A 25,391-nucleotide genomic window follows, 5' to 3' on the forward strand; every position below is an offset into this window, starting at 1 on the left:
GTAGAAATGAAAAAAGGAACAGAATCTATGCTGAACCCTAACATATTATAGCTATAGGTAATATTCATGACTGCCCACTTGAAAAACTTGCTTAAAATACAAGCTGCAACCCCCTTAAATTGTATTTGTAATAGTTATTAACATTTACAATATTTTTATGTTGTCTTGACCAATTATGTTTTAAAAGCAATGAAAACAATATCAATGATAATGTAATCAAAGAGGATTTTTCTTTTTTTTTTTTTCTGAGATGACGTCTCGCTCTGTCCCAGGCTGGAGTGCAGTGGCACTATCTTGACTTACTGCAACCACTGCCTCCCCTGTTCAAGTGATTCTTATGCCTCACCCTCTCAAGTAGCTGGGACTACAGGTGTGCACCACTACACCTGGCTCATTTTTGTATTTTTGGGAGAGACGGGTTTCACCATGTTGCCCAGACTGGTCTTGAACTCCTGACCTTAGATGATCCACCCACCTTTGCCTCCCAAAGTGCTGGTATTACAGGCGTGAGCCACATGCCTGGCCAAAGAGGAATTTTTTTTTTTTTTTTTTAACACTTAGATCTTTATGATCCCAGAGAAAAAAATGTATTTCAATTTATAATATGTATTTGTTTCAGAGATATGTGACAGACAGATCACAAAAGATGTTCAGTATAAACATGTATTAACATTCTGTAGGGGAGTTGGAATGTTCAATGACAAAAGGCAATGATAAAATATTTTCAATTATTAAAGATGACTTGATAATTGCTTCATGGATGATCATGTATGTCAAATTACTATGGTATTAGGATCCATCAAATACATTTAAAAGAGTGCTCTATCAATTTTTTCCAAAAATATCTATGTTTACATTTTGTAGATTATTGACATGTACAAGAGCTTTATGTTTTAACGTTAAGTTAAAAATGGGCAAGGGAATGCAGAGCTTTTTGAAATTCTTCTGGTGAGTACATAATCAAAAACGTGTAAGGCTCACAAATTATTTTCCATAATCTCAGGAGTGAGTTGAAAATGGCTTAGAAAGTCTTGATTGAAGCAGACTCAAATGTGGATTAAAGTCTCCGTATGATAAATACACTTAGTCTTTCTGAAATAATTCCAACTGGAACTTCAGCTGCTATGGACAGCCAAGTCCACCTAAACCAGAAGATGCCTCAGCTCAGTCCAGTGTGTGCAGAATGCACTGGATGCTGTTTCCACAGAATGATGAAGTACCAAATAATCTTTATGGGCTCTGCCTCTGGTTGGTAATTGTCTTTGATCTACTGGAAGACAGAAAATCAGATGAGCTCTCCCAAATCCATCTCTTACCCTGGTACGGATGGCTCTCAGATAAAGTTGCTTAAAGTTACTACTTAGAGAACGTTCAGGAAAATATGGCAGTGCAGTTAGACTCAAAGATGTCAGGTTTGCCTGAGAATGGCACTGCAACTCAGAAACCTGCCCTGTGAAATCAAAGGCTATAAAGGAGGGATTTTTTTAAGTAGCCAGCTCCACCCTACTTATTAAAAAAAAAAAAAACCCAAAACTCACCAAACAAAACAAAAAGTATTTCAATACAGAAAATTAATAAAGCAATTTTAATCTTTAAAATGGTAAAAATAAACTGCAAAGGAGAACTGCATGATTTTTTTCACATACCCCTACATTTATTTCCTTTCACCTCTTACTTTCTTGATCAGAACAAAAAGTAAAAATAAAGATTTCACAAAGTTTCGATTTTTTTTTTAAATGTTGGACTTCTGCAGCTATAGTAGAAGATTGAAAAACCGAACCTTTTTACGTGTAAAGTGTATGGCGGATGGAGGGTGAACAGGGCATATTGACCTTTTCCAGGCAGGCTGAGCAATGACCGTCCTCTCTGTATGGGTTGTTATCAAGATTTCCTCTGGCCCACGAGCAATGAAGCAAATGTCTTTCAGTAAATGCCGCGCAGATAGGCCACGGTTAAGAGTCATGCTTTTGGGTCATGGAAATCCCCGAGCGGGTTTGCCAGGCCACTGATTAAGAGGAAGTGTGTGTGGTTATTACCCCTGGAGTTCCCCTAAGTCCTAAAAGGAAAGCACCAGTGCACATGCAAACCACTGGGAGGAGTGCGGAACGCCCGCTACGGGTAGGGGTGGGGATTTGGGTGACGCATTTAAAAGACGGCGTGAGACTCGCGCCCTCCGCACGGAACAGGCCGGGCGACAGGTGTCGCTTGAAAAGACTGGGCTTGTCCTTGCTGGTGCATGAGTCGTCGGCCTCTGGGCAGCAGGTGGGCGAGGAAGGCTGGTGTGTGCGTGTGTGTGTGTGCGGGCAGCAGGTGGGCGAGGAAGGCTGCTGTGTGCGTGTGTGTGTGCGTGTGTGTGTGTGTGCGCGCGCGCGCCTCCCCTGGGGTAAGAGGTGTACCAGCGGGTGGCCGAGGGGCGCTCAGGGCTAGAGCCCGGGGCGCTGCAGAGGTTGAGAGTCAGTGGGTGGGGCGCAGTTATCAAACACCAGGCCCAAAGGCAGGCTCTAGATAGGTTTCAGGTGCTCAATTTCTAGTTTACGTTTTGAGTGAGCCAGTGGAATTGTGCAGCTGTGTCATTTTGATTCGGTTGCCAAGAGTTATCACTGGGCCTTTGCAGGTGCCAAATAAATTTCAGGACAGAGCCTAACACAGAGCTCTGGCACAGGAAAGAAGTAAAATGTTTAATGAGCAAATGGAGGCATGTTTCCAAGCAGTGGTAGGAAGACAGCAGTTTTTGGTTGTCTTCCTGGTGATCAGCATGGAAACCCAGTAGTGCTCTTACTCTGATCAATACATTGTCGAAGGCATGTACCTGATGCTAACATAACAATAATATTAACTATTGACTTTATTTGTTATTATTTATTGCTAACACTAAGTACTGCTACCTGCTATATGCTAGGTTTCTCTCTGAGGAATTTACACGTATTTTTCAAGTTTAATTATCATAATCTTAAGGAACAGTTACCATAATTGTCTCCATTTGACAATGTGGAAACTGAGGCTCTTGGAGATTTACTTGCGCAAGGTCATGCTTCTGGTTACCAGGCTGCTTGGTCCTGAGCACCCCAGATGTCTGATTCCAAAAGCTTGATCCTAATCAATCACTGAGCAGACTCTGTGGTCATTAATATAAAATTGATAGAAGTACTGTGGTCACTCGGGGCTCAGTCACATTTGCTAACATTTATTTCTTCAACGGGAAGTCTTCGTGTCTACCCTATATGCCAAGCTCTACAGCTATGAGTGGGAGGGCAGGTACAGAGATGAAACATATTAATAGCTGCGGTTCTAAAATAGCTTACTGTCTAGGGGGAGGCAGAAAGAAAAGGCACACATGCCCCCCAGTGTCATAGAAATGGATGTGCTGCGTGCCCAAAGGGTAGGGATGCCCAGCAGCCCTGGGATTGGGGAGGTTGCCTTCTTGGTAGGTTAAATGAAAGAGTCAGAAGAGGAGAGGTTGGGGACTGAGCCAATCTGAGAAGGAACCACTAGAAATGAAAGAAGAATCCCAAGAGCTTGGTATCAGAGAAGCCCAGGGAATGGGACATTTCTAAGAGGAAGTGTGCCCCAATGTCAGATGCAAACATTTCCATTTGTTTTGGCAAAAAACCCATTGGTGTTATTAATACTGAGAGCAGTTTTAAGTGATGCTGACTTAATAAGTAAATGGGAGAGGGAAAATGGAGACATTAACCGTACACACATGTCCAGTTTGCTTGGCTATGAAGGGAAGGGGCGATACAGGGTAGTTGCTAGAGTGGAAAGTGGGGTTGAAAGGGGATTTTTTTTTTTTTTTTAGACGGAGTCTCACTGTGTCACCCAGGCTGGAGTGCAGTGGCGCAGTCTCAGGTCACTGCAACCTCTGCCTCCTGGGTTCAAGCAATTCTCCTTCCTCAGCCTCCCAAGTAGCTGGTACTAAAGGTGCATGCCACCACGCCTGGCTAATTTTTTGTATTTCTTTTTAGTAGAGATGGGGTTTCACCGTGTTAGCCAGGATGGCCTTGAGATCTCCTGACCTTGTGATCCACCCGCCTCAGTCTCCTGAAGTGCTGGGATTACAGGCATGAGCCACTGCACCTGGCCGAAAGAGAATTTTAAAAATTTCTTTCATTTGAAAGTTGAGATAGATTTAAGCATGGTTGTTATGTGGAAGGAAAAGGGCCAGTCGAGAGTGAGAGGAATGAGAATTGAAGCAATGAGGGAAATGGGATTAAGAACAAGATTTCTAAGGCAGTAGGAGAGTTTAGGATCCCATAAGGGGGCAAGTCTTTAACTGAGGCAGCAAGGAGGTTGTGAGCCAAAAAGGCTTGGATATGAGAATGTGAGAGGGTTCCTGCTCAATGATATTTCTTTTCTTTGAGAAAGAGAAGGCAAAGCAATGGACTGAAAATGAGATGGAGTGCAGTGGAGAAATCTGAGGAAGGTGTTGAGGGTTTAGAAAGGTGCATAGGGCAGTGGGCTAGGGGGCTGAGCGGGGCGAAAAGGAATTACTAAGGGATGGCAAAGGAGTCTTAAGTGATGCTGGTCCCAGTCTGCAGGGTTGCATCTAGGTGTTGGAAATGGTTAGGACAGAGGCTGAAGTGATCTGGGGTTGACATCTTGGCGTATTTTTGTATATTTATTGTATAGTTGTTGCCTAAATTTCCACAAATATATACCTTGCTGGAGTGCAGTGGCATGATCTTGGCTCACTGCAGCCTCCACCTTCTGGGTTCAAGTGATTCTCCTACCTCAGTCTCCTGAGTAGCTGGAACTACAAGTGCGTGCCACCACGCCTGATGATTTTTTTTTTTGTATTTTTAGTAGAGACAGGGTTCCACCATGTTGGCCAGCCTGGTCTCGAACTCCTGACCTCAGGTGATCCACCTGTCTTGGCCTCCCAAAGTGCTGGGATTACAGGCGTGAGCCACCATGCCTGACCTAAAGCTTCTTTAGGATAAGATTTGTGTAAGGGGTTTGCAAACTCAAATGGAGGTGATATAAATGACAAAAACTCTGAGTCCCTCTCTCTCTTTTTCTTTTCTTTTTTCTTTCTTTCTTTCCTTTATTTTTATTTTTATTTTTTGAGACAGGGTTTTGCTCTGTCACCCAGGCTGGAGTGCAGTGATGCAGTCTCACACTGCAACCTCTGCCTCATGGGCTCAAGTGAACCTCCAGTCTCAGCCTCCCAAGTAGCTGGGACCACAGGCATGTGCCACCATGTCTGGCTAATTTTTGAGGTATTTTTGTAGAGATGGGGTTTTGCCAAGTCACCCAGTTTAAGGCTGGTCTCAAACTCCTGGGCTCAAGCAATCCGTCTACCTCGGCCTCCCAAAGTGCTGGAATTGCCGGTGTGAGCCATGGCATGAGAACTTGTGGGATATTTCTTTTAAATGAAAGCATACTCTGTTTGTATATTTGATATGAAGGAATATCCTTCCTTTCCACAACGACAAAAGTTCTCCTATTTTTCTGAAAACATATGTCCTTCTTCTACTTTTCATTTTTGTTACTTTTGATAGACAAATGTGTTACACTGATTTCACTTTCCTCATAATTCTGCTGTAAGAAAAACAATAGTGCCCGTTCAATGACAAATGGCAACAGTCTGTTATTACTAGACTGTTATTGTTAGCAGAGACTACCAGAACAGTCAGTCCCAGTATCAGGGAATCAAAGAGAACATGTTCCCTCTCTAAAGGGCACAGCTGCTGCTCAGCTGTAGCTGATTGCTGCCCTGCAGGACTATAGACCCAGTGTTGCTAGATCTTTTGATTTTCCAAGAGAAGCTTGGAATCTAGAATGTGATGGGAAGTCTCTTACATTTAAAAATGTTAGCAATTAACGGTAAGATTTAAAAATACTGTGGTCCAAGAAGAAAATGGATTTGGAAACTGGATTAAATTCAAATGAGGCATGAAGATTAATCCACAGCATGGTACAATGTGAATTTTCTGGTTTCTTTAATTGCACTGTAATTAGGTAAGATGTTAGCTTTGGGGAAGCTAAGTGCAAAGTATGCAGAAACTGTGTCATTTTTGTAAGTTTTCTCTAAGTATAAATAAATTTCAAAATAAAAATAAAAAATTAGTAAAGTACTACAATGCAATTCTATGTAAGCCAAACATAGTATGTCTTCCAGTTTGAAACCTCTGGGTTTTATTTTATTTTATTTTATTTTTGAGACAGAGTCTTGCTGTGTCACCCAGGCTGGAGTGCAGTGGTGCTATTTCGGCCCACTGCCACCTCCACCTTCAAGGCTCAAACGATTCTCCTGCCTCAATCTCCTGAGTAGCTGGGATTACAGGCGTGCACCACCACACCCAGCTAATTTTTGTATTTTTAGTAGAGATGGGGTTTCACCATGTTGGCTAGGCTGGTTTCGAACTCCTGACCCCAAGTGATCCACTTGCCTTGGCCTCCCAAAGTGCTGGGATTACAGGCGTGAGCCACTGCACCAGGCAGAGACCTCTGTTTTTTTATCTCTTTTTGGCCTCTACAGTGACTAGTAAAGCACCTGATACATGGTAAACGATCAGTAATTACTAGTGCTCTATTTTGGAGAAAATGTTTTTTTAAAAAGTCATTGTGTTCCATCTATGAATTGTTTGACTTTTAAAACTGTCTTTTTGTTTGTTTTTGAACAGGTTTACAAAGGAGGAAAACAACTTCTTCTAGATTTTTTTTTCAGTTTCTTCTATAAATCAAAACATCTCAAAATGGAGACCTAAAATCCTTAAAGGGACTTAGTCTAATCTCGGGAGGTAGTTTTGTGCATGGGTAAACAAATTAAGTAGTTAACTGGTGTTTTACTATCCAAAGAATGCTAATTTTATAAACATGATCAAGTTATATAAGGTATAACTATAATGAGTTTGATTTTGAATTTGATTTGTGGAAGTAAAGGAGAAGTGATTCTAGCTGGGGCATATTGTTAAAGCATTATTTTCAGAGTTGGGCAGGCAATCTCCTACTGGCATATTCTCCCATTATGTAGAATAGAAACAGTACTTGTGTTTGGGAAAGATTTTAAAATGAGTGACAGTTACGTTGAACAAAAAGCTAATAATAAATCCTCTGCAAACTAAAGAAATATGCAGATGAAAGCTTTGACACGTTAAAATACTTCTACAGTGACAAAGAAAAATCAAGAACAAAGCTTTTTGATAGGTGCAACAAATTTAGAGGAAGTAAAAAGATAAATGTGATGATTGGTCAAGAAATTATCCAGTTATTTACAAGGCCATTGATATTTTAAAAGTCCAAAAGTGTGTTTAAGTGGGCTGTTATCTCTGAGAATGATGAGGATGAGAGTGATGGTTGAAGGTTACATCTTAGGAAATGAAGAAATTTAGAAAGAAAAATGATATAAAGACACTGATGAATACAAAGAAGATTTTTATGACAATGTGTAAAATTTTTGGCCAGGGAAAGGCATATCGAAGTTAGATATAATTACTTACCTTTGAGGGAAATAATTATCGGTAGTGAGATGTGATGTTTCTCCTGCCACCTGGAAACAAAGCATTGAAGTCTGCAGTCAAAAAGTCCAACATCTCTGAGATCCAGGAAACCATGCTTGCAAATCACTGGTGGAAAAAAAAAAAAAAAAGCCACAATGACTTTCTTATTGGTCATTGCTAGTATTATTGACTCAGAACCTCTTTACTAATGGCTAGTAAGTCATAATTGGGAAATTCTGAATTTTGACAAGGTCTCCCTGTTGAAATGGTAAATTTATTATTTTTTTTGTCACAATAAATTCTGGTTCAAGGTATGCTGTCCATGAAATAATTTCTGACCAAAACTACATTGATGGCATTTGTTTATCCATCGTAGCCTATAGATGGCATTTGGTAACTTTTGACTGTTTTAAAAAATAAATCCACTATCAGAGTAGCTTTGATGTTGGCTTCAGAAACATAGAGAAAAACAAAAGTTCAAAACTGTTTTCAGTAGGTGATAAGTTGAATAACTCTACAATGTTAATTCTTGGAGGCGGACAAAATTTTTTAAAAAAATCTTTGAAAGGTCTTATTTTACAACCATATCTAAATTATCTTAAGAAATTTTTTAACCAAGGGAGTGCAATATATATCATGATTCTGTTTTTCCAAAAGTAACCTGAATAGAGCAATGAAGTTCAGTTTTGTTATTGGTAGTTTCGGTAGAGTCTCTTTTTGCAGCACCTGTTGTCTACCATAATTACAGAGGACATTTTGGTGTTCTAGCCAAGTATACTCTTAGAATAAAAAAAGTTAACATTAAGTTACTTCAACAGCATGAAGCTGAGTCCAAAAGACCAAATGAACAAACACATTAATCTCTGATGATTTATTTTAAATAGAATATTTAATTGCATAAGATCTAATAGTATCATTATGCTTAAGCAATTATATTCCTGATGATCTATGGGAAATAACTATTATTTAATAAATATTGAAACCAGATTTTAAGATGTGTTAGCCAGTCCTGTTATTAGTAAAGCTCTTTATTTGGAGAGAAATTTTAGATTGTTTTGTTCTCCTTATTAGAAGGACTGTAGAAAGAAAAATATGACTAATTGGAGAAAAGTTTGGGATATACCATATTTCATTGAATTCAAAATGTCTTCAATTGTAAATCATACCATTATTGTATGTACCTCTAAGAAATAAAAGTGCTGCTAATTAAAATATGATATGCCATTAATTATAATATACTTCTTGATAACAGAAGTTTTAAAATAGCCATCTTAGAATCAGTGAAATATGGTAATGTATTCTTTTCTTCCTTTGAGATAGGTGTTATGCTTTTCTTTCCTGGCTACTAAATTTCACGATTTCCAAAAAGCAAAATAAACATATTCTGAATATTTTTTACTGTGAAACACTTGAGAGCAGAGCTTTCCATCATGTAAAGAAGCTTCATGAGTCACACATTACATCTTCAGGTTGATTGAATGCCACTGAAACATTCTAGTAGCCTGGAGAAGCTGACCTGTCTGTGGAGGTGACTGCCATTAACTGGCATCCTGATGGCCTAATACACTTTACTCTTCTGTGAAGGGTTTTAATCTTCAGCACAGCTTACTCTGTAGCATCATGTTTACATTGTATGTATAAAGATTATACAAAGGTGCAATTGTATATTTCTTCCTTAAAATGTATCAGTATAGGATTTAGAATCTTTCCATGTTGAAACTCTAAATGCATAGAAATAAAAATAATAAAAAAATTTTTCATTTTGGCTTTTCAACCTAGTATTAAAACTAATAAAAGCAAAGCCATGCACAAAACTACCTCCCCAGAGAAAGGCTAGTCCCTTTTCTTCCCCATTCATTTCATTATGAACATAGTAGAAAATAGCATATTCTTATCAAATTTGATGAAAAGTGCCAACACGTTTGAACTGAAATACGACTTGTCATGTGAACTGTACCGAATGTCTACGTATTCCACTTTTCCTGCTGCGGTTCCTGTCTCAGAAAGGAGTCTTGCTCGTGCTGGTTTCTATTACACTGGTGTGAATGACAAGGTCAAATGCTTCTGTTGCGGCCTGATGCTAGATAACTGGAAAAGAGGAGACAGTCCTGTTGAAAAGCATAAAAAGTTGTATCCTAGCTGCAGATTCGTTCAGAGTCTAAATTCAGTTAACAACTCAGAAGCTACCTCTCAGCCTACTTTTCCTTCTTCAGTAACAAATTCTACACATTCACTACTTCCGGGTACAGAAAACAGTGGATATTTCAGTGGCTCTTATTCAAGCTTTCCATCAAATCCTGTAAACTCCAGAGCAAATCAAGATTTTTCTGCCTGGATGAGACGTTCCTACCACTGTGCAATGAATAATGAAAAAGCCAGATTACTTACTTTTCAGACATGGCCATTGACTTTTCTGTCGCCAACAGAGCTGGCAAAAGCAGGCTTTTACTACGTTGGACCTGGAGACAGAGTGGCTTGCTTTGCCTGTGGTGGAAAACTGAGCAATTGGGAACCGAAGGATAATGCAATGTCAGAACACCTGAGACATTTTCCCAAATGCCCATTTATCGAAAATCAGCTTCAAGACACTTCGAGATACACAGTTTCTAATCTGAGCATGCAGACACATGCAGCCCGCTTTAAAACATTCTTTAACTGGCCCTCTAGTGTTCTAGTTAATCCTGAGCAGCTTGCAAGTGCGGGTTTTTATTATGTGGGTAAGAAACTGAATCTGCTAATTTAAAAAAAATACATTTCATTTTATACATTTCAGTGGGCAAATGATGTGTATTCATGTTTTGGTCCAAAATTAATTTTAGGTAACAGTGATGATGTCAAATGCTTTTGCTGTGATGGTGGACTCAGGTGTTGGGAATCTGGAGATGATCCATGGGTGGAACATGCCAAGTGGTTTCCAAGGTAATTGTTTTGAAATTCTCTTTGCAAATTCTTGTGATTATCATGAGATTGCTTATATGTGTTTACCTTAAATCAGCTGTTACTTTACTCCATCCCAAATATATATTTGTGAATAAGTTTAGGATGGATTACTTAGCAAAATACTTACTTAAAAAGTTTTGATGGACTTAATGAAGAAATATATTTTGTTTAACTTGTAAAGAAATATATATATTTAAATAATACATGCTCATTATAAAAACAAAGTCACACATTGTAGAAAAGTACAGAGAAAGAAAATTAAAATGTCCAGAAATCTTACCACCTAAGGATGAACATGGTTACCATTTTAGTGAACATCGCTCCAGACATATAGAAATAAATGTATACAATACATCTACATATAGAAATAAATAAATATACATATAGAAATAAATGTACACAATTTTACATAAAGTAAATATTCTATTTAGTTTTGAAGTTTTTTCAGTCAACATATGTCTTGGATATATTTCCATTCATTCAGTATTCAATAACAATTGATCACCTATTGCCAGGCATTGTTCTGGGTGCATAAAGTCAGTTGAACAAAACAAAGACCCTTGGTCGCCTAAGTTTGTATTATAGCAGGAGAGACCAGGCAATAAAAACTTGAATAAGTTATAGAGCATGTTGGAAAATAAGTACAATCAATAAAAAGAACAAAGAGGAGTTTAGAAATGCCAGGCAGGTTACAATACTAAATCAGGGTAAGTATAGTCTCATCTCATGTGTTTTAATTGCCACACAGCATTTTAATGTGATATGTTACCCTTTTGATTGTTTAACTGTCTGCCTAGCATTCTAATTAATCCGGATCAGCTTGCAAGTGTGGGTTTTTATCATGTAGGTAAGAAACTTAATGTACTAACTAAAATATCAGCTTCAAAAGACTTTTTTTACATTCTCCTTTTTCATCTAAATCATGTGGCCTAAAATTACATTTTTTCATGGTCAAAACTTTTGCTATTATTCAACCTGTTTCCCATTTGCCCTGAGAATACTGCACTGGCAACAAGCTGCACTGTTTTTTTCCAAATGGGGAAATGGGTTAATATTGATTAATAAATGTGGCATCTTAACTTATTTTGATTACTTTTTTTTCTCTTTTTGTTTTTGAGATGAAGCCTGGGTCTGTTGCCCAGAGTGGAGTGCAGTGGTGTGATCTCAGCTCACTGCAACCTCCGCCGCTTGGGTTCAAGCAATTCTCATGCCTCAGCCTTGCTAGTAGCTGGGACTACAGATACACGCTAGCATGCCCGGCTAATTTTTGTATTTTTAGTAGAGACGGGGTTTCACCATGTTGTCCAGGCAACACACCCGGCCAACATTAGTGTGTTTTCAAGAATCTTAGAAGACTTGAAGAGAGTAGCTAAGAGCTCTGAGGAGAGACGGCCTTACTTGACCTCAGTAGACTGAGAGGCTCCTGACCCTTGTCCACTTGAGCCTTGGTAGATTACTAGTAATCGCCTTCCTCTTGCTTATATCAACCTGCCTTTCACTACAATATCTCTGACCATTCTCTATATGCTAAATGAATAGTAAAGTGATTAAATGTATGTTTATACTCATTTGAAATATTTATACTTCACAATATATTAAGAGTAAATTGATTATATGTATGTTTATACTCATTTGAAATATCCAGTCTACAAATGGCTGGATTAGTCCTGCCCAAATTAAGATAAACATTTAGTGCTCTTCAAAATTAGCTGAAGTGGTCGGGTGCAGTGGCTCATGCCTGTAATCCCAGCACTTTGGGAGGCTGAGGCAGGAGGACCACTTGAGGTCAGGAATTCGAGACCAGTGTGGCAACATGGTAAAACCCTATCTCCACTAAAAATGAAAAATTAGCCGGGCATGGTGGCAGGCACCTGCAATCCCAGCTACACTGGATGCTGAGGTACGAGAATCACTTGAACCCGGGAGGCAGAGGTTACAGTGAACCGAGAAAGGCCGGGCGCTGTGGCTCAAGCCTGTAATCCCAGCACTTTGGGAGGCCGAGACGGGTGGATCACGAGGTCAGGAGATCGAGACCATCCTGGCGAACACGGTGAAACCCCGTCTGTACTAAAAAATACAAAAAACTAGCTGGGCGAGGTGGTGGGCGCCTGTAGTCCCAGCTACTCGGGAGGCTGAGGCAGGAGAATGGCGTGAACCCGGGAGGCGGAGCTTGCAGTGAGCTGAGATCCGGCCACTGCACTCCAGCCTGGGCGACTGAGCGAGACTCCGTCTCAAAAAAAAAAAATAATAATAATAATACAGTGAACCGAGATCATCCCACTGCACTCCAGCCTGAGTGACAGAGTGAGACTCTGTCTAAAAAAAAAAAAAAAAAAAATTAGCAGAAGCATAATATTTCTTGGCAAATATAAAAATATTAATTTTGTAAGACATTCAACCTGCATGAAAAATGTTAACCGTCATGAGAAGCATCTTACGAAACAATTAAAAATTCACACAAAAAATTTGGATCCTATCATAGGATACTTACGGGTTAGTTTTAGAAAAAAGTTTTTTCTTGAAAGCAATACGATAGAATCAGTTCCCAGTGAGCTAGGATTTATTTATTCTTGTAACATTAAGTTTAGAATAAATGATCTTAAATGATTCTGTGATTTGGGGCAAACAACCAGATTTGAAATGGAATAAACACCTAGAGATGAGAAATTTATTTATTACATTTTCATTTCACTGGTATAAATAATCCCTCAAACTTTATTTTCTTTACATTTTAGGTGTGAGTACTTGATAAGAATTAAAGGACAGGAGTTCATCCGTCAAGTTCAAGCCAGTTACCCTCATCTACTTGAACAGGTAGGTAGGGAAAGTTCTTTTTTTAAATATTGGTTGCCATCAGAGAAATTACTTTCTGATAATTACAGAGAGTGCTATTTTAATGAAAAGACAAGAGTTGTTTTAGAAATACCTTTTGTTTTTCTTATCAAACCTGACATGGTCTTAGAAAGTATTATTCTTTAGAGAAAAATAGATCCATAAATGGTGGTCTCCTGATAATGACACTTGTGATGTTTCTCTTTAAGCATTTTTTCAATCAAGTTGCAATAAATTAAAACTGTTTGAGAAAAAAAATGACTGGGATAGTAGCATTTAACAGTTTTACTATATAAATTTTCCTTCGAAAGATCTGAGAAAGAGAATTTTATGGCTTTTTCCAACCTTCTTGGGAAAGCAAATAACTTGCTTAATAGTTGGATGGTCAATCCCGTTCCAGCCATGAGCAATGAAACTGATATAGGGTCCAACTTATCCCAAAGAACGACCTAGGGTAGGTAAGACCTGTGGATGAAAGAAAAATTGATTGTCACATGGATTATTGAAAAGGTATAGTCCTTTTCCTGCCTTAATGAAAATGGGTTTTATTTGTTATTATATACACACACTGAAACTCTATTAGTTTATGGCCTAGGGAATAACTATCAAATATAAATGAAATATTGCTTTTGGTTAAAAAATTATTTTGCTAGTAAGCAAGTAGTTTGCAATAAATTGAATAAAATATGTCTGTTGGGTCGTTTTCATTGCACTGGGTAAGATAAGATTTATATTTTAATTTTTATATATATATTTTTTTTCTGCAGCTGCTATCTACATCAGACAGCCCAGAAGATGAAAATGCAGAGTCATCAAGTAAGTACAATGGATAATAATGAATGCATTTAAATAGAGTCATTTGGTACTGTTAAGATTGAAAGTTGATAACAGTAATGTACCTTTATATTGATTTATAACTTACAATGAATGCATTTTCAAATATACTGTGTTGGTATTTCCCAAACTTCAGTGCATATCAGAGTTGCCTGGACAACTTTAAAAAATATGACAGATTTCCAGTTTCTACTTCAGACCTACTGAATTAAATCTGAGTATCTAAAGGATGGGGCTCAGGCATGTATGGTTTTAACAAACTACATACATCCAGCCTAACGCTTGTTCTTGGGCCAGTGTGAGAACAGATGTACTATGATATTAGATTGCTCACATATTCTTTCTGTGAAAGGGAAAGGTTAGAACATGTTAGTCCCCTTTTTAAATAGGGATCCTGAGGCTCAGAAAAGTTAAATGACTTGTACATCACCTTAAACCTAAAATGCAATAGAGCTAACATTTGTACAAGCTCCTCTACTCCATTATCTCATGTTCAATTCAATTCAATATATATTTATTGTGTATCTCCTGTTCTGGGGCAAGAATAGAGAACAGGATAAACGTAACTCCTGGTCTCATGTATCTATGGGATACAGAGAAATACACAGACAGGAGAAAGGGATATGGCAACAAAAGTAAAGTGTAATATGAGAGTGCATATAGGACAATTAACCCAGACTTGGAGGGTCAGAAAAGGCTTTCCAGAGGAAGTATTTGTCTTAGCAGAAAATCCAAGGGAAAAGTAGGAATTAACTGAGTGACAAATGGAAGAAAAGAGTATTCCAGGCAGAGGGAACAGCATATGAAAGACCAAAGTGACAAAGGAGAATAGGCACCTTTGAATAACTGAACAAAATTCTATATGGCCAGAAATAGGAGTTGCTAATAGACAAATGAGTGAAGCAGGCCAGCTGTATGAGTGGTCAGCACTACAGGCAGAATTTGACACCAGAGTCATCAGTTTGTGACTCCTGGGCTAGAGTGCAGCATGCGAATGATACAGTGGCAAGGGATGAGGCTGAAGAGCTAAACAGGGTTCAGATTGTATGAGACTTTGTAAGCCACTTATATTTTGGATTTTATCCTAAGAGCAATGGAATTGTTGATGGAATTTGAGAAGTGTGATGCAATCAGATTTGTGTTTTTAAAAAGTCACTCTGATTACACTCTTGAGAATGAACTCCAAGGAAGCAATATTGTATAATAAGAGCCTCTCTGAAAAATATGTGAATTATTCTTGATTGAAAGTTCATTTGTTCATTCAACATAGGGAAAAAGAATCTCAATTCTAGTGGGAAGTAATCCCTGCCATTCTGTTTCCTTCTTCTGCTCACATATGTATATCCAGTTATGACAGGTAATATGTATTTTGCATCTAAGTAAAATGTTCCATGTTATTATTTTGATGACTGAACGTGTATATCACTTTAAATTTAACAATGTTCATACAAAATAATGCCTATACATTTTGTTGGTTTTACATTTTTAATATTGTAAAAACTTATAATTTTTTATTTCAATTAAAATTTTAATTTTTAAGAAATATACAGGCTATCCTAATATGTGTTAAATTCTTGTTCCATATAGTTATTCATTTTGAACCTGGAGAAGACCATTCAGAAGATGCAATCATGATGAATACTCCTGTGGTTAATGCTGCCGTGGAAATGGGCTTTAGTAGAAGCCTGGTAAAACACACAGTTCAGAGAAAAATCCTAGCAACTGGAGAGAATTATAGACTCGTCAGTGATCTTGTGTTAGACTTACTCAACGCAGAAGATGAAATAAGGGAAGAGGAGAGAGAAAGAGCGACTGAGGAAAAAGAATCAAGTATGTAGATTTATTAATACAGTCTATTTTCATAAGCATTTGATACCAGTCTATATGTTATGGAAAATATATTCATCTAGTATATCTGAAAATATACTCAATCCAGTCGGATTTTTTTCATGTTTAGTATTCTGAATTCAAATGCTGAAAAATTTATTCATATTCAGATATATTTGAGTTGCCCATAAGTTGAAAATATATGATGTATTTTTTCCTGTTTTTCCTTAATTCATATTTTTTCTCTGGATAGCTGAAGCTGTGTCCAATTATGCATTCATGGCACTTTTTTTTTCTTAAGGTTTTGAAAATGGAATCCTTGTTGCAGCATGGCACATTTTTAATCCCAGGCTAATTGCTCACTCCCTTTTGGAGTAAATCAGGGTGGGATCAGCGACAATTATTAATTTTTTTTTGAGACAGAGTCTTACTCTGTCACCCACGCTGGAGTGCAGTGGCATGATCTCAACTCACCGCAACTTCTGCCTTCTGGGCTCAAGCAATTCCCATGCCTCCCTCCCTTAGCTGGGACTACAGGCACCTGCCATCATGCCAGGCTAATTTTTGTATTTTTAGTAGAGACAGGGTTTCTCCATGTTGGCCACACTGGTCTGGAACTCCTGACCTCAAGTGATCCACCCGCCTCAGCCTCCCGAAGTGCTGGGATTACAGGCATGAGCCACCGTGCCTGGCTGGACAATTATTAATTTTAACGTTAACATAAAAGCATATCTTAGCCTGTGACTATACATTAATGCACAAACTACTATTAAGTCCCCTACCTGCCCACACAAGAACTGAGTCTTTCAGAGCATCCTTCGATTATTTAGGCAAGTCCTAGGATACTGTTTCACAATTTCTTAGGACAAGTTGCTCATGTCCTTCCATACTAAACTTATCCACTACTCTGTTCTCTATTGCCCTTCACAAAAACTCTTCTGGGCACATCCATTCTCATCTGGCTGTTTTGACTGCTGTTATCACTCTGTCCTAGACAAAAAGAAATGCTGATCTCTCCTTTCCCAAGCATAGACCAGACCTATAAGTCCCTTCAACACAGCTAAAAACAGACGCAACTTTTAATAGGCTCTTATTGGAGACTTAAGGATAACAGAAGGGAATTATATCACAAATGTCGATTTATAGCTGCAACTAGATGTGGCCCCTCTTAGTGCCCCCAGGCTCATCCTCATAAATCTTTCTGCCTAGCTTCTGGTTCATCTCTGTGTAGCTTTGGCAAGTTTACACAAATCACCAGGAATGTCCCAGTAATGTTTTCCTTTATCAAAACTCAGGCCCCCAAATATTCATAAAGTTCAGAAGGAGAACAAAGATTTCTCCTTATCCTTGTCTAATGCCATCCGGGATCTATTTCTTCAGAGGATTATTGACAGTCAGATCGTCCATTTCATTTAGGGATAAATCCAACCCTGCCCATGCAGATGGATTTGTTTTCTGACCCAACCCAGACAAACCTATCAGATCATAGTGACATAGCATCATACATTCACCCAAGTGTGAATTACTCAGTCTATAAACCACTAGTGTAGCAGCAATTAACAGTCACAGTTAACCTTTGCCCAGCCTCATCAAGTTCTCTTTTCTCTGTGAAGAAAAAATCTTCTTCACAAAGAATCTCTCTGTAAAGATTAAGAAGTATGCCTTCTTAGTGGTAGCCATTTGTCACCAGCCAACAACTGCTCAAAGAAAAGAACACTTATCTCCACAACCATTGAGAGACCCCATAAAATCTAAAACTATCCACTTATAAAATATTTATATTTCTTTCAAAGACAATCAGAAAAGTCTCCAGAAATGACTTCAAGTCAACAATATATAATAATTTACATTGTCAAAAAGAGCCCTTAGTGTTTCTGCCTCACTGTTATATATATATATATCTACTACCTAGTATGGCGCCTGCATATAGTCTGTGTTCTGAGTGAGTGAATGAAAACACATTTAGGTTAATGATTACTTTATAGTTTCCCAAGAACAGCAGGGATATAAATAAAGAGGCAATTCAAGATATTTTTTCCCAGAATAAAATAATAATATGGCTGGGTGTGGTGGCTCACGCCTGTAATCACAGCACTTTGGGAGGCTGAGGCAGGCAGATCGCTTAAGCCCAGGAGTTTGAGACCAGCCTGGGCAACATAGCAAAACCCTGTCTGTATAAAAAAATACAAAAATTAGCAGGGTGTGGTGGCATGTGTCTGTAGTCCCAGCTATTCAGGAGGCTGAGGCACGAGAATTGCTTGAACTCAGGAGACAGAGGTTGCAGTGAGCCAAGACTGCGCCACTGCACTCCAGCCTGGGCAACAGAGTGAGTCTGTCTCAAAAAAGAAAGAAAGAGAGAAAGGAAGGAAAGAAAGGAAGGAAGGGAGGGAGGGAGGGAGGGAGGGAGGGAAATAATATGCTTCAAAGGTATACTCAAGTATTCCAAACTTACAAACCAGAATATAGTCTACAACTTTGAAATGAGACTTTTTCTCAGTTACTAGCAATTAAATTTTAGAAATCTTAAGAATTTCAGAGAATGTATTATATTACGTTAGGTATAATTACAAAAATAAATCTTAGATTGAAAAACCAGTATACTTCAACACCAAGTTTATATTATATTTTTATTTTCTGATATATCCCTATTTTACTAATATAGATAATTTAACAAAATATATTAAGTTCTAAGTCTTCTACCCCCTCACTAATACTTTTCTATTCCTACTCTTTAAATTATAGAACTAAGGCTTGGTTGTTCATTTGTTCAACAGATATTTATGGAGCATTAACTTTGTGCCAGACACTATTCTAGCTCCTGACCCTTTTCTCATTTATTCTTAGAGCTTCAATTATTTTCTAAATATGTCTTTAGCCTTGTCTTTTTGACAAAGCACCATTTTAATTCTTTATTTTCTGGTTGTTGTTTTCGATTTTTGATGTTTTCTTTTTTCCATTTCTTATTCTTTCTTAAATGGTTCTTTTTATGAGTCCTATCACTTGACAAAGTCAATGTATCTAAAATCTAACCATCCTCTCTCCCAAAACAATTCTTCAGATAGCTCAGCCTCTGTCATTAGTTATTTTTTAGAAATAGCTTTATGGATTATGGTAAGCTATATGAAAATTAATAAACTTAGATTCATAAGTTATATTCCAAAGAGATAATAAAATCACAGTTTTACAATATAAAATGTTTTACCAATGGATACAAAATCTAGGTCTTGAAGGAGAATTAGATGTTATCTTGTAGGACAAGAAGGTAGTCATTGACAAATAGGGTTTAGTATTCAAAATGCTATTACTGCCTTTCCCTGCTTACTATACAATAGTCAGGTAATGGCAATATGTCTAATTTCTGGAAATAATTAAAATTTCAACTTGGAATTTTAAAGAAATTTTATGGGCCGGACATAATGGCTCACACCTGTAATCCCAGCACCTTTGGAGGCTGAGGTGGGCAGATCACTTGAGGCCAGGAGTTCAAGACCAGGCTGGCCAACATGGTGAAACCTTGTCTCTACTAAAACTACAAAAAATTAGCTGGGTGTAGCGGCACATGCCTGTAATCCCAACTACTCAGGAGGCTGAGGCACAAGAATAGCATGAACCTGGGAGGTAGAGGTTGCAGTGAGCTGAGATCACACCACTGCACTCCAGCCTGGGTGACAGAGTAAGACTCTGTTTTAAAAATGAATAAATAAATAATAAAAGAAATTTATGGAAGAATAAGAAAAAATTGTTTTAATTCTCTCGATTTTATCTTTCCCCAGTTTGCCTAGATTCAACTGAAACGTCAATTTTAATAGGTTCTAAGTTTCATTTGGTTAAAGGCTTAGCAGTAACAGTATATGACACCATCCTACCTCAGTTTGATTTTTGCTAGTTGTGGTGTCCTTTGGCAACTTACTTGTCTCACTGTGGCTTCATTTTCTCATTTGTTAAATGAGGTTATTTGGACCTACCTCAAAGAGCTGTTGTGAAGATGAAATGAATCAATGTGTATAAAGTTCTTAACACAGTGCTCACTAAATGTTAGTCCTTACTATAATTAGCATTATTATTATTATTACAGTTTTTTGAGACAAGGTATTGCTATGTTGCCCAGTCTGGTCTCTGACTCCAGGGCTCAAGTGATCCTCCTACCTCAGCCTCCTGAGTAGCTGGTGCTACAGGCATGTGCCACTGCACCCTGAATTATAATTATAATAACATTATTATTAAGCACAGGAGATGAGATACCCCTAAACCTAGCAATCAATATCAATGCCTTACTGATTACGAATTAAAGACAGTTTTTATTCTGTTACTTATGTAGGACTGGAAGGAAGTTTGTGAGCAGTGTTTGAACATGTTTATGTTTGTCTTCTTTTTTATAAAGATGATTTATTATTAATCCGGAAGAATAGAATGGCACTTTTTCAACATTTGACTTGTGTAATTCCAATCCTGGATAGTCTACTAACTGCCAGAATTATTAATGAACAAGAACATGATGTTATTAAACAGAAGACACAGACATCTTTACAAGCAAGAGAACTGATTGATACTATTTTAGTAAAAGGAAATATTGCAGCCACTGTATTCAGAAACTCTCTGCAACAAGCTGACGCTGTGTTGTATGAGCATTTATTTGGTGAGTGTAGAAAATTATTTTTTAAAATTTTCTAAGTCCATTGAAAAATGATCTTATTAATAACTTATGATTATTGAAAATAATTCGGGCTGAATGTGGTGATGCATGCCTGTAATCCTAACACCTTGGGAGGCTGAAGCAAGTGGATTGCTTGAGCCCAGGAGTTTGAGAGCAGACTAGACAACATGGCGAGACCCCATCACTACAAACATTTTTTTTAAAAATTAGTTGTGATGGCGTACACCTGGTAATCCCAGCCACTCAGGAGGATGAGGTGGGAGGATGGCTTGAGCCTGAGAGGTAGAGGCTGCCATGAGCTGTGATTGTGCCACTGCATTCCAGCCTGGGTGACAGAGTGAGACTCTGTCTTGAAAAAAAACTCAATCAAATTTATAGATATTAATTGCATAAAAAGATTAAAGACTTTTGTTGCCTTGACATGAGTATTTGGCCAAAGTCTAAAGAGTTCATTTTAAAAATATATTCTGTAGCTAAATATTAACCTTATTTGTCATAGTAATGCTTTTTCTTTTTCTCCCTTAGTGCAACACGACATAAAGTATATTCCCACAGAAGATGTTTCAGGTAATAGTATTAATATTTTAAACCAATAGAAAACATTGTCTTTATTTTCTTGATTTTTTCATTGAAAAAGCAAATTGCCTTTTATTAAAAATTCTTTCCACTTTCTAGATTTACCAGTGGAAGAACAGTTGCGGAGATTACAAGAAGAAAGAACATGTAAAGTGTGTATGGACAAAGAAGTGTCCATAGTGTTTATTCCTTGTGGTCATCTAGTAGTATGCAAAGATTGTGCTCCTTCTTTAAGAAAGTGTCCTATTTGCAGGAGTACAATCAAGGGTACAGTTCGTACATTTCTTTCATGAAGAAGAACCAAAACTTTGTCTAAACTTTAGAATTAATTTATTAAATGTATTATAACTTTAACTTTTATCCTGATTTGGTTCCTTAAAATTTTTTATTTATTTACAACTCAAAAAAATATTGTTTTGTGTAACATATTTATATAACTATATGTATCTAAACCATATGAACATACATTTTAGAAACCAAGAGAATGATAGGCTGTTGTCCTTATGAACAAAAAAGAGATAGCACTACAAACACAATATTCAATCAACATTTCAGCATTATTGAAATTGTAAGTGAAGTAAAATTTAAGATATTTGAGTTTGCCTTTCAGAATTTTAAATATTTTGGCATTGCATTAATACTGGGAACATAAAGCCAGGTGTGGTGGTGTGTGCCTGTAGTCCCAGGCTGAGGCAAGAGGATTACTTGAGCCCAGGAGTTTGAATCCATCCTAGGCAGCATACTGAGACCCTGCCTTTAAAAACAAACAGAACAAAAACAAAACACCAGGGAGACAAATTTCTCTTTTTTGATCAGTGTCCTGTATATTGAAGATGTGCATATATGTTGAATGACATTTTAGGGACATGGTGTTTTTATAAAGAATTCTGTGAGAAAAAATTTAATAAAGCAACAAAAATTACTCTTATTCTTAATAGCTTTATTTCTATGACGTTGGATAGTTTAGTCACTCCCAGACTCTTTCCATACTTCCTTAAAGCCTCTTAAATATTGAACTACAGTTTATATTCTTTCCTATAAGATGCTTCTTCATTGGCACAGAGCACGGGGTCAAGACACTATAAAGTCTATAGGATTTTATGGAATGCCTGAGACAAGAATCAAACAGTCCCTTTAGTAAGTTTGTTTATTCATTTGTCTATTGATTCATTCAAGAAGTCTTATGCCAGCCCCGCCTATTGGAAGAAGGTCTGAGTTTTATTCTTACCTCTTTGGTATTAATTCTGAAACTTAGAAAGTACACTGGTTAGCAATGCTTGGGACCAACAGGTTGTTCTGGTAAATAAATCTGTTCTATATTGTCAGTGCAACAAAATGTCCCCCTCTGCATTACGTTTTTGGTACTCAACATGTCCAAGTCATAACTCTCTCCTTTGTTTCTTATAGAGGTAGGTCTTTAAGACTAGAAGTAAGACTGTAATAGGGAAAATCAGGGGAAGACAGGCAAAGGCCAGTCATCTAAACCAGTTCTAGATGTCTGTGTAGGGGCAGATGGCTCTGTAAGGGCAGAAGGGAAAGACCCCTTCATAAGGGTCACAGCTGACAATCCTATAACAAAAGACAGGTTAACAAGAGAAAAACTTAACAAATGTATTTAACCAAAGTTTTACATGACCAGGGAGCCTTCAGAATGAAAACCCAAAATTACAGGGGAAACTATGCATTATTATGCTTAGGTTTGATAAAGAATGGACAGTCCTGAAGAACAGTGATTGGAAAAAAAGATATGATCTAATGGGAATAGACTCAGGTTGGGGACCCAGCAAGGCCTGTCTGTTCAGAGTCTTCTTGGTCTCTGTGCAGCATTCCTTCCTCCTGGATACAGGGCAGGGCCTGTATGGAATGGGGATCTTATAACCTACTATCAAACAAGGTAGGTCAGAGAATTTATTTATGGCCAGCTCTTACATAGTTAGGTGAGGGAAGATTAGAGTACTATCTTTATGATGTAAGTCTGGCATTGTGGAAAGGTGGTTCCAGTTTCTATGACCTACCTTGGGGAAGAGGAATTCAAGTTTCTATGTCTTGCTTTCGGGGAGAATGAGGCTGAAACAGGAGGGCAGGATAACATCAGAGAAAAACTTTGCTTCTGAGGCCTTCACTTCGGGTTTTCTGAGCCCCAACATCTGCTAGAGTTATAAAAAGAAAAATTAGAGATCAAGCGAGGGGAAGAAAGAATCCATCTTTTCATTCTGATGCTGGGAGACTATTTCCTTGAGATGCAATTGATTTTGCCTCTGCTAAGAGGCTCTGCTGGCTAGCCACATGCTAGCCAGTGTCCTGCATGGGTGCTAGGCTGAATTATTTGTAATTGTGCTTAGGTGATTTGTAACTCAGGTATAGGATATTTAAATAGTAGGCACCCTTTTTGCAACATTTTTTTTTTTATCTAGTTCTTGTATACTACAGATAATATTTGAACTTGTCATCTCACTGTAAAACTTTTGTTCATTTCTCATTTTGGTAATAAATAGCTATTATAACCAACTCACTTATTCAAATATGTTATTTCCCTAAGTGTTATTTCGAATTTTTTTTTCAGAAAAAATAAATTACCATAGATAATAATGGTAGCTCCATTTGTTGAACAAATGTCAGATGTTTTCAGGTGCTTGACATGCATTAATCCATTTGATTGCCTCCAACCCCACCTACCAGCCAACCTGGTCTTCAGTCATAGGTTTTAAACCTCAATATATAAGGGTGATCATACAGGACTTTGTAGCAAGCTTAATTTCATACTTCAGCCATGCTCATTATAGCTTCCATCCAGCCTTTCTCTTAATTTCCTTATGTCACTTGATACCATTAGCCATTAAGTTCCTTTGTGGTCACAGGCAATGTTATTTAACCATCTTCAGCTCGTACTGGTGAAGGTCACCTCCTTTTGTTGTCTTGCACATCATAGTAGACACTACATATGTTACTAAGAAAATTCAAGACCAGATGCAATGGTTCACACCTGTAATCCCAGCACTTTGGGAGGCCAAAGCAGGTGGGTCATTTGAGTCCTGGAGCTCGAGACCAATCTGGGCAACATAGTAAGACCATGTCTTAATAAGAAAGACAGAAAATTCCAGGCAAAAGAGATGTGATGTTTAAGAGATTCACTATTTTAAAAGTAACACAAGTACCCTTGAAACAAAAAGGATCAGTGGGTCAGTATTACTTAATCTCTTAAAAATTATGCCCACTCCTGGCCTGACGTGGTGGCTCACACCTGTAATCCCAGCACTTTTGGAGGCCAAGGTGGGTGGATCACCTGAGGTCGGGTGTTCAAGACCAGCCTGACCAACACGGAGAAACCCCATCTCTACTAAAAGTACAAAAAATTAGACAGGCGTGGTGGCACATGCCTGTAATCCCAGGTACTTGGGAGGCTGAGGCAGGAGAATTGCTTGAACCCAGGAGGTGGAGGTTATGGTGAGCTGAGATCATGCCATTGCACTCCAGCTTGGGCAACAAGAGTGAGACTCCAGCTCAAAAAAAAAAAAAAAAAGAAACCACAACAAAACAAAACCATGCCCACTTCTAAATCTTGAGTCAAGATTTAGGCAAGGTCTCACTTGCAGCGTTTGTACTGTGCAAATAACAGGTATTTTTTTCAAGTTGCACAATATTTCTGCTCCTCCTCAGGTCAACATGGCCCTTAATAGTCTTCAGCTTTATTTTCTGCCACTCTACCCATTGCTCACTATCTCTCAGCCACCTTGGTTTTCATCAGTTTCTAAATATGTCAAACTCTCTTTTTTTTTTTTTTGCTTCAGCGTCTTTGACTGGAATCTTTCATTCATTCTTTCCCTGGCAAATTCCTACTCATTCTTCAGGTGTCAGCCTCCATGTTACTTTCTCAGACTGTCTTTCTCTGACTTCTCCCATCTAAATTATATCCCTTTGATAGTCTCTTTAGTAGACCCTTTGTTCTTTTTCTTCATAACACTTAACACAATTTATATTTACAGTTTTTAATACCATAGTCTGTTGTCAAAATTTCCATGAGGACAATAATCATGTGTTTTGTTCACCACTATACGTGCAGCACTGAGCACAGGGCCTGACAGAACAGACCCTTATTGAGTAAATGAATGAATGAATGAATGGCTTCCTGTGAGTTAACATGGAATGTGAGAGGAGATTTCTTCCTCTTTAAATACCACTGCTGATAAAGCACTAAGGCAGAATCATTGATAAAGTAGATCGTGGGCCAAATTCTGCCTTTAGATATCAAAAGGAATCTTTAGAGAGGAAAGATCAACCTAGTTAAA

At 37.9% G+C, this 25,391-nt stretch overlaps 1 protein-coding gene across 2 annotated transcripts; it reads left to right on the plus strand.

Moving 5' to 3' along the window:
- Positions 1-2,088: 2,088 nt before the first annotated feature.
- On the plus strand, positions 2,089-23,614 carry BIRC3 (baculoviral IAP repeat containing 3). Of its 2 annotated transcripts, XM_011926619.1 has the most exons (10): positions 2,142-2,262; positions 6,627-6,690; positions 9,258-10,159; positions 10,262-10,361; positions 13,118-13,196; positions 13,982-14,030; positions 15,636-15,878; positions 20,257-20,511; positions 21,055-21,096; positions 21,205-23,614. In XM_011926619.1, the coding sequence occupies exons 3-10, from the start codon at positions 9,307-9,309 to the stop codon at positions 21,396-21,398; spliced, it is 1,815 nt and encodes a 604-aa protein (XP_011782009.1). In that variant the 5' UTR covers positions 2,142-2,262; positions 6,627-6,690; positions 9,258-9,306; the 3' UTR covers positions 21,399-23,614. The 2 variants fall into 2 exon arrangements, with proteins under 2 accessions (XP_011782008.1, XP_011782009.1); XM_011926618.1 differs by having other exon boundaries at positions 2,089-2,262; positions 6,627-10,159; positions 21,205-23,613.
- Positions 23,615-25,391: the final 1,777 nt, after the last annotated feature.

The sequence above is a fragment of the Colobus angolensis genome, unplaced genomic scaffold (genome assembly GCF_000951035.1).
Source record: "Colobus angolensis palliatus isolate OR3802 unplaced genomic scaffold, Cang.pa_1.0 Scaffold7, whole genome shotgun sequence".
Classification (NCBI taxonomy): domain Eukaryota; kingdom Metazoa; phylum Chordata; class Mammalia; order Primates; family Cercopithecidae; genus Colobus; species Colobus angolensis.

What these genes read in the sequence shown, in the direction of transcription:
- BIRC3 (XM_011926618.1), top strand. Translation starts at nt 9,307, where the DNA reads ATGAACATAGTAGAAAATAGCATATTCTTATCAAATTTGATGAAAAGT. An exon ending in TGCGGGTTTTTATTATGTGG is followed by an intron (nt 10,160 to 10,261) that starts GTAAGAAACTGA and finishes AATTAATTTTAG; the next exon opens with GTAACAGTGATGATGTCAAA. An exon ending in ACCCTCATCTACTTGAACAG is followed by an intron (nt 13,197 to 13,981) that starts GTAGGTAGGGAA and finishes TTTTTTCTGCAG; the next exon opens with CTGCTATCTACATCAGACAG.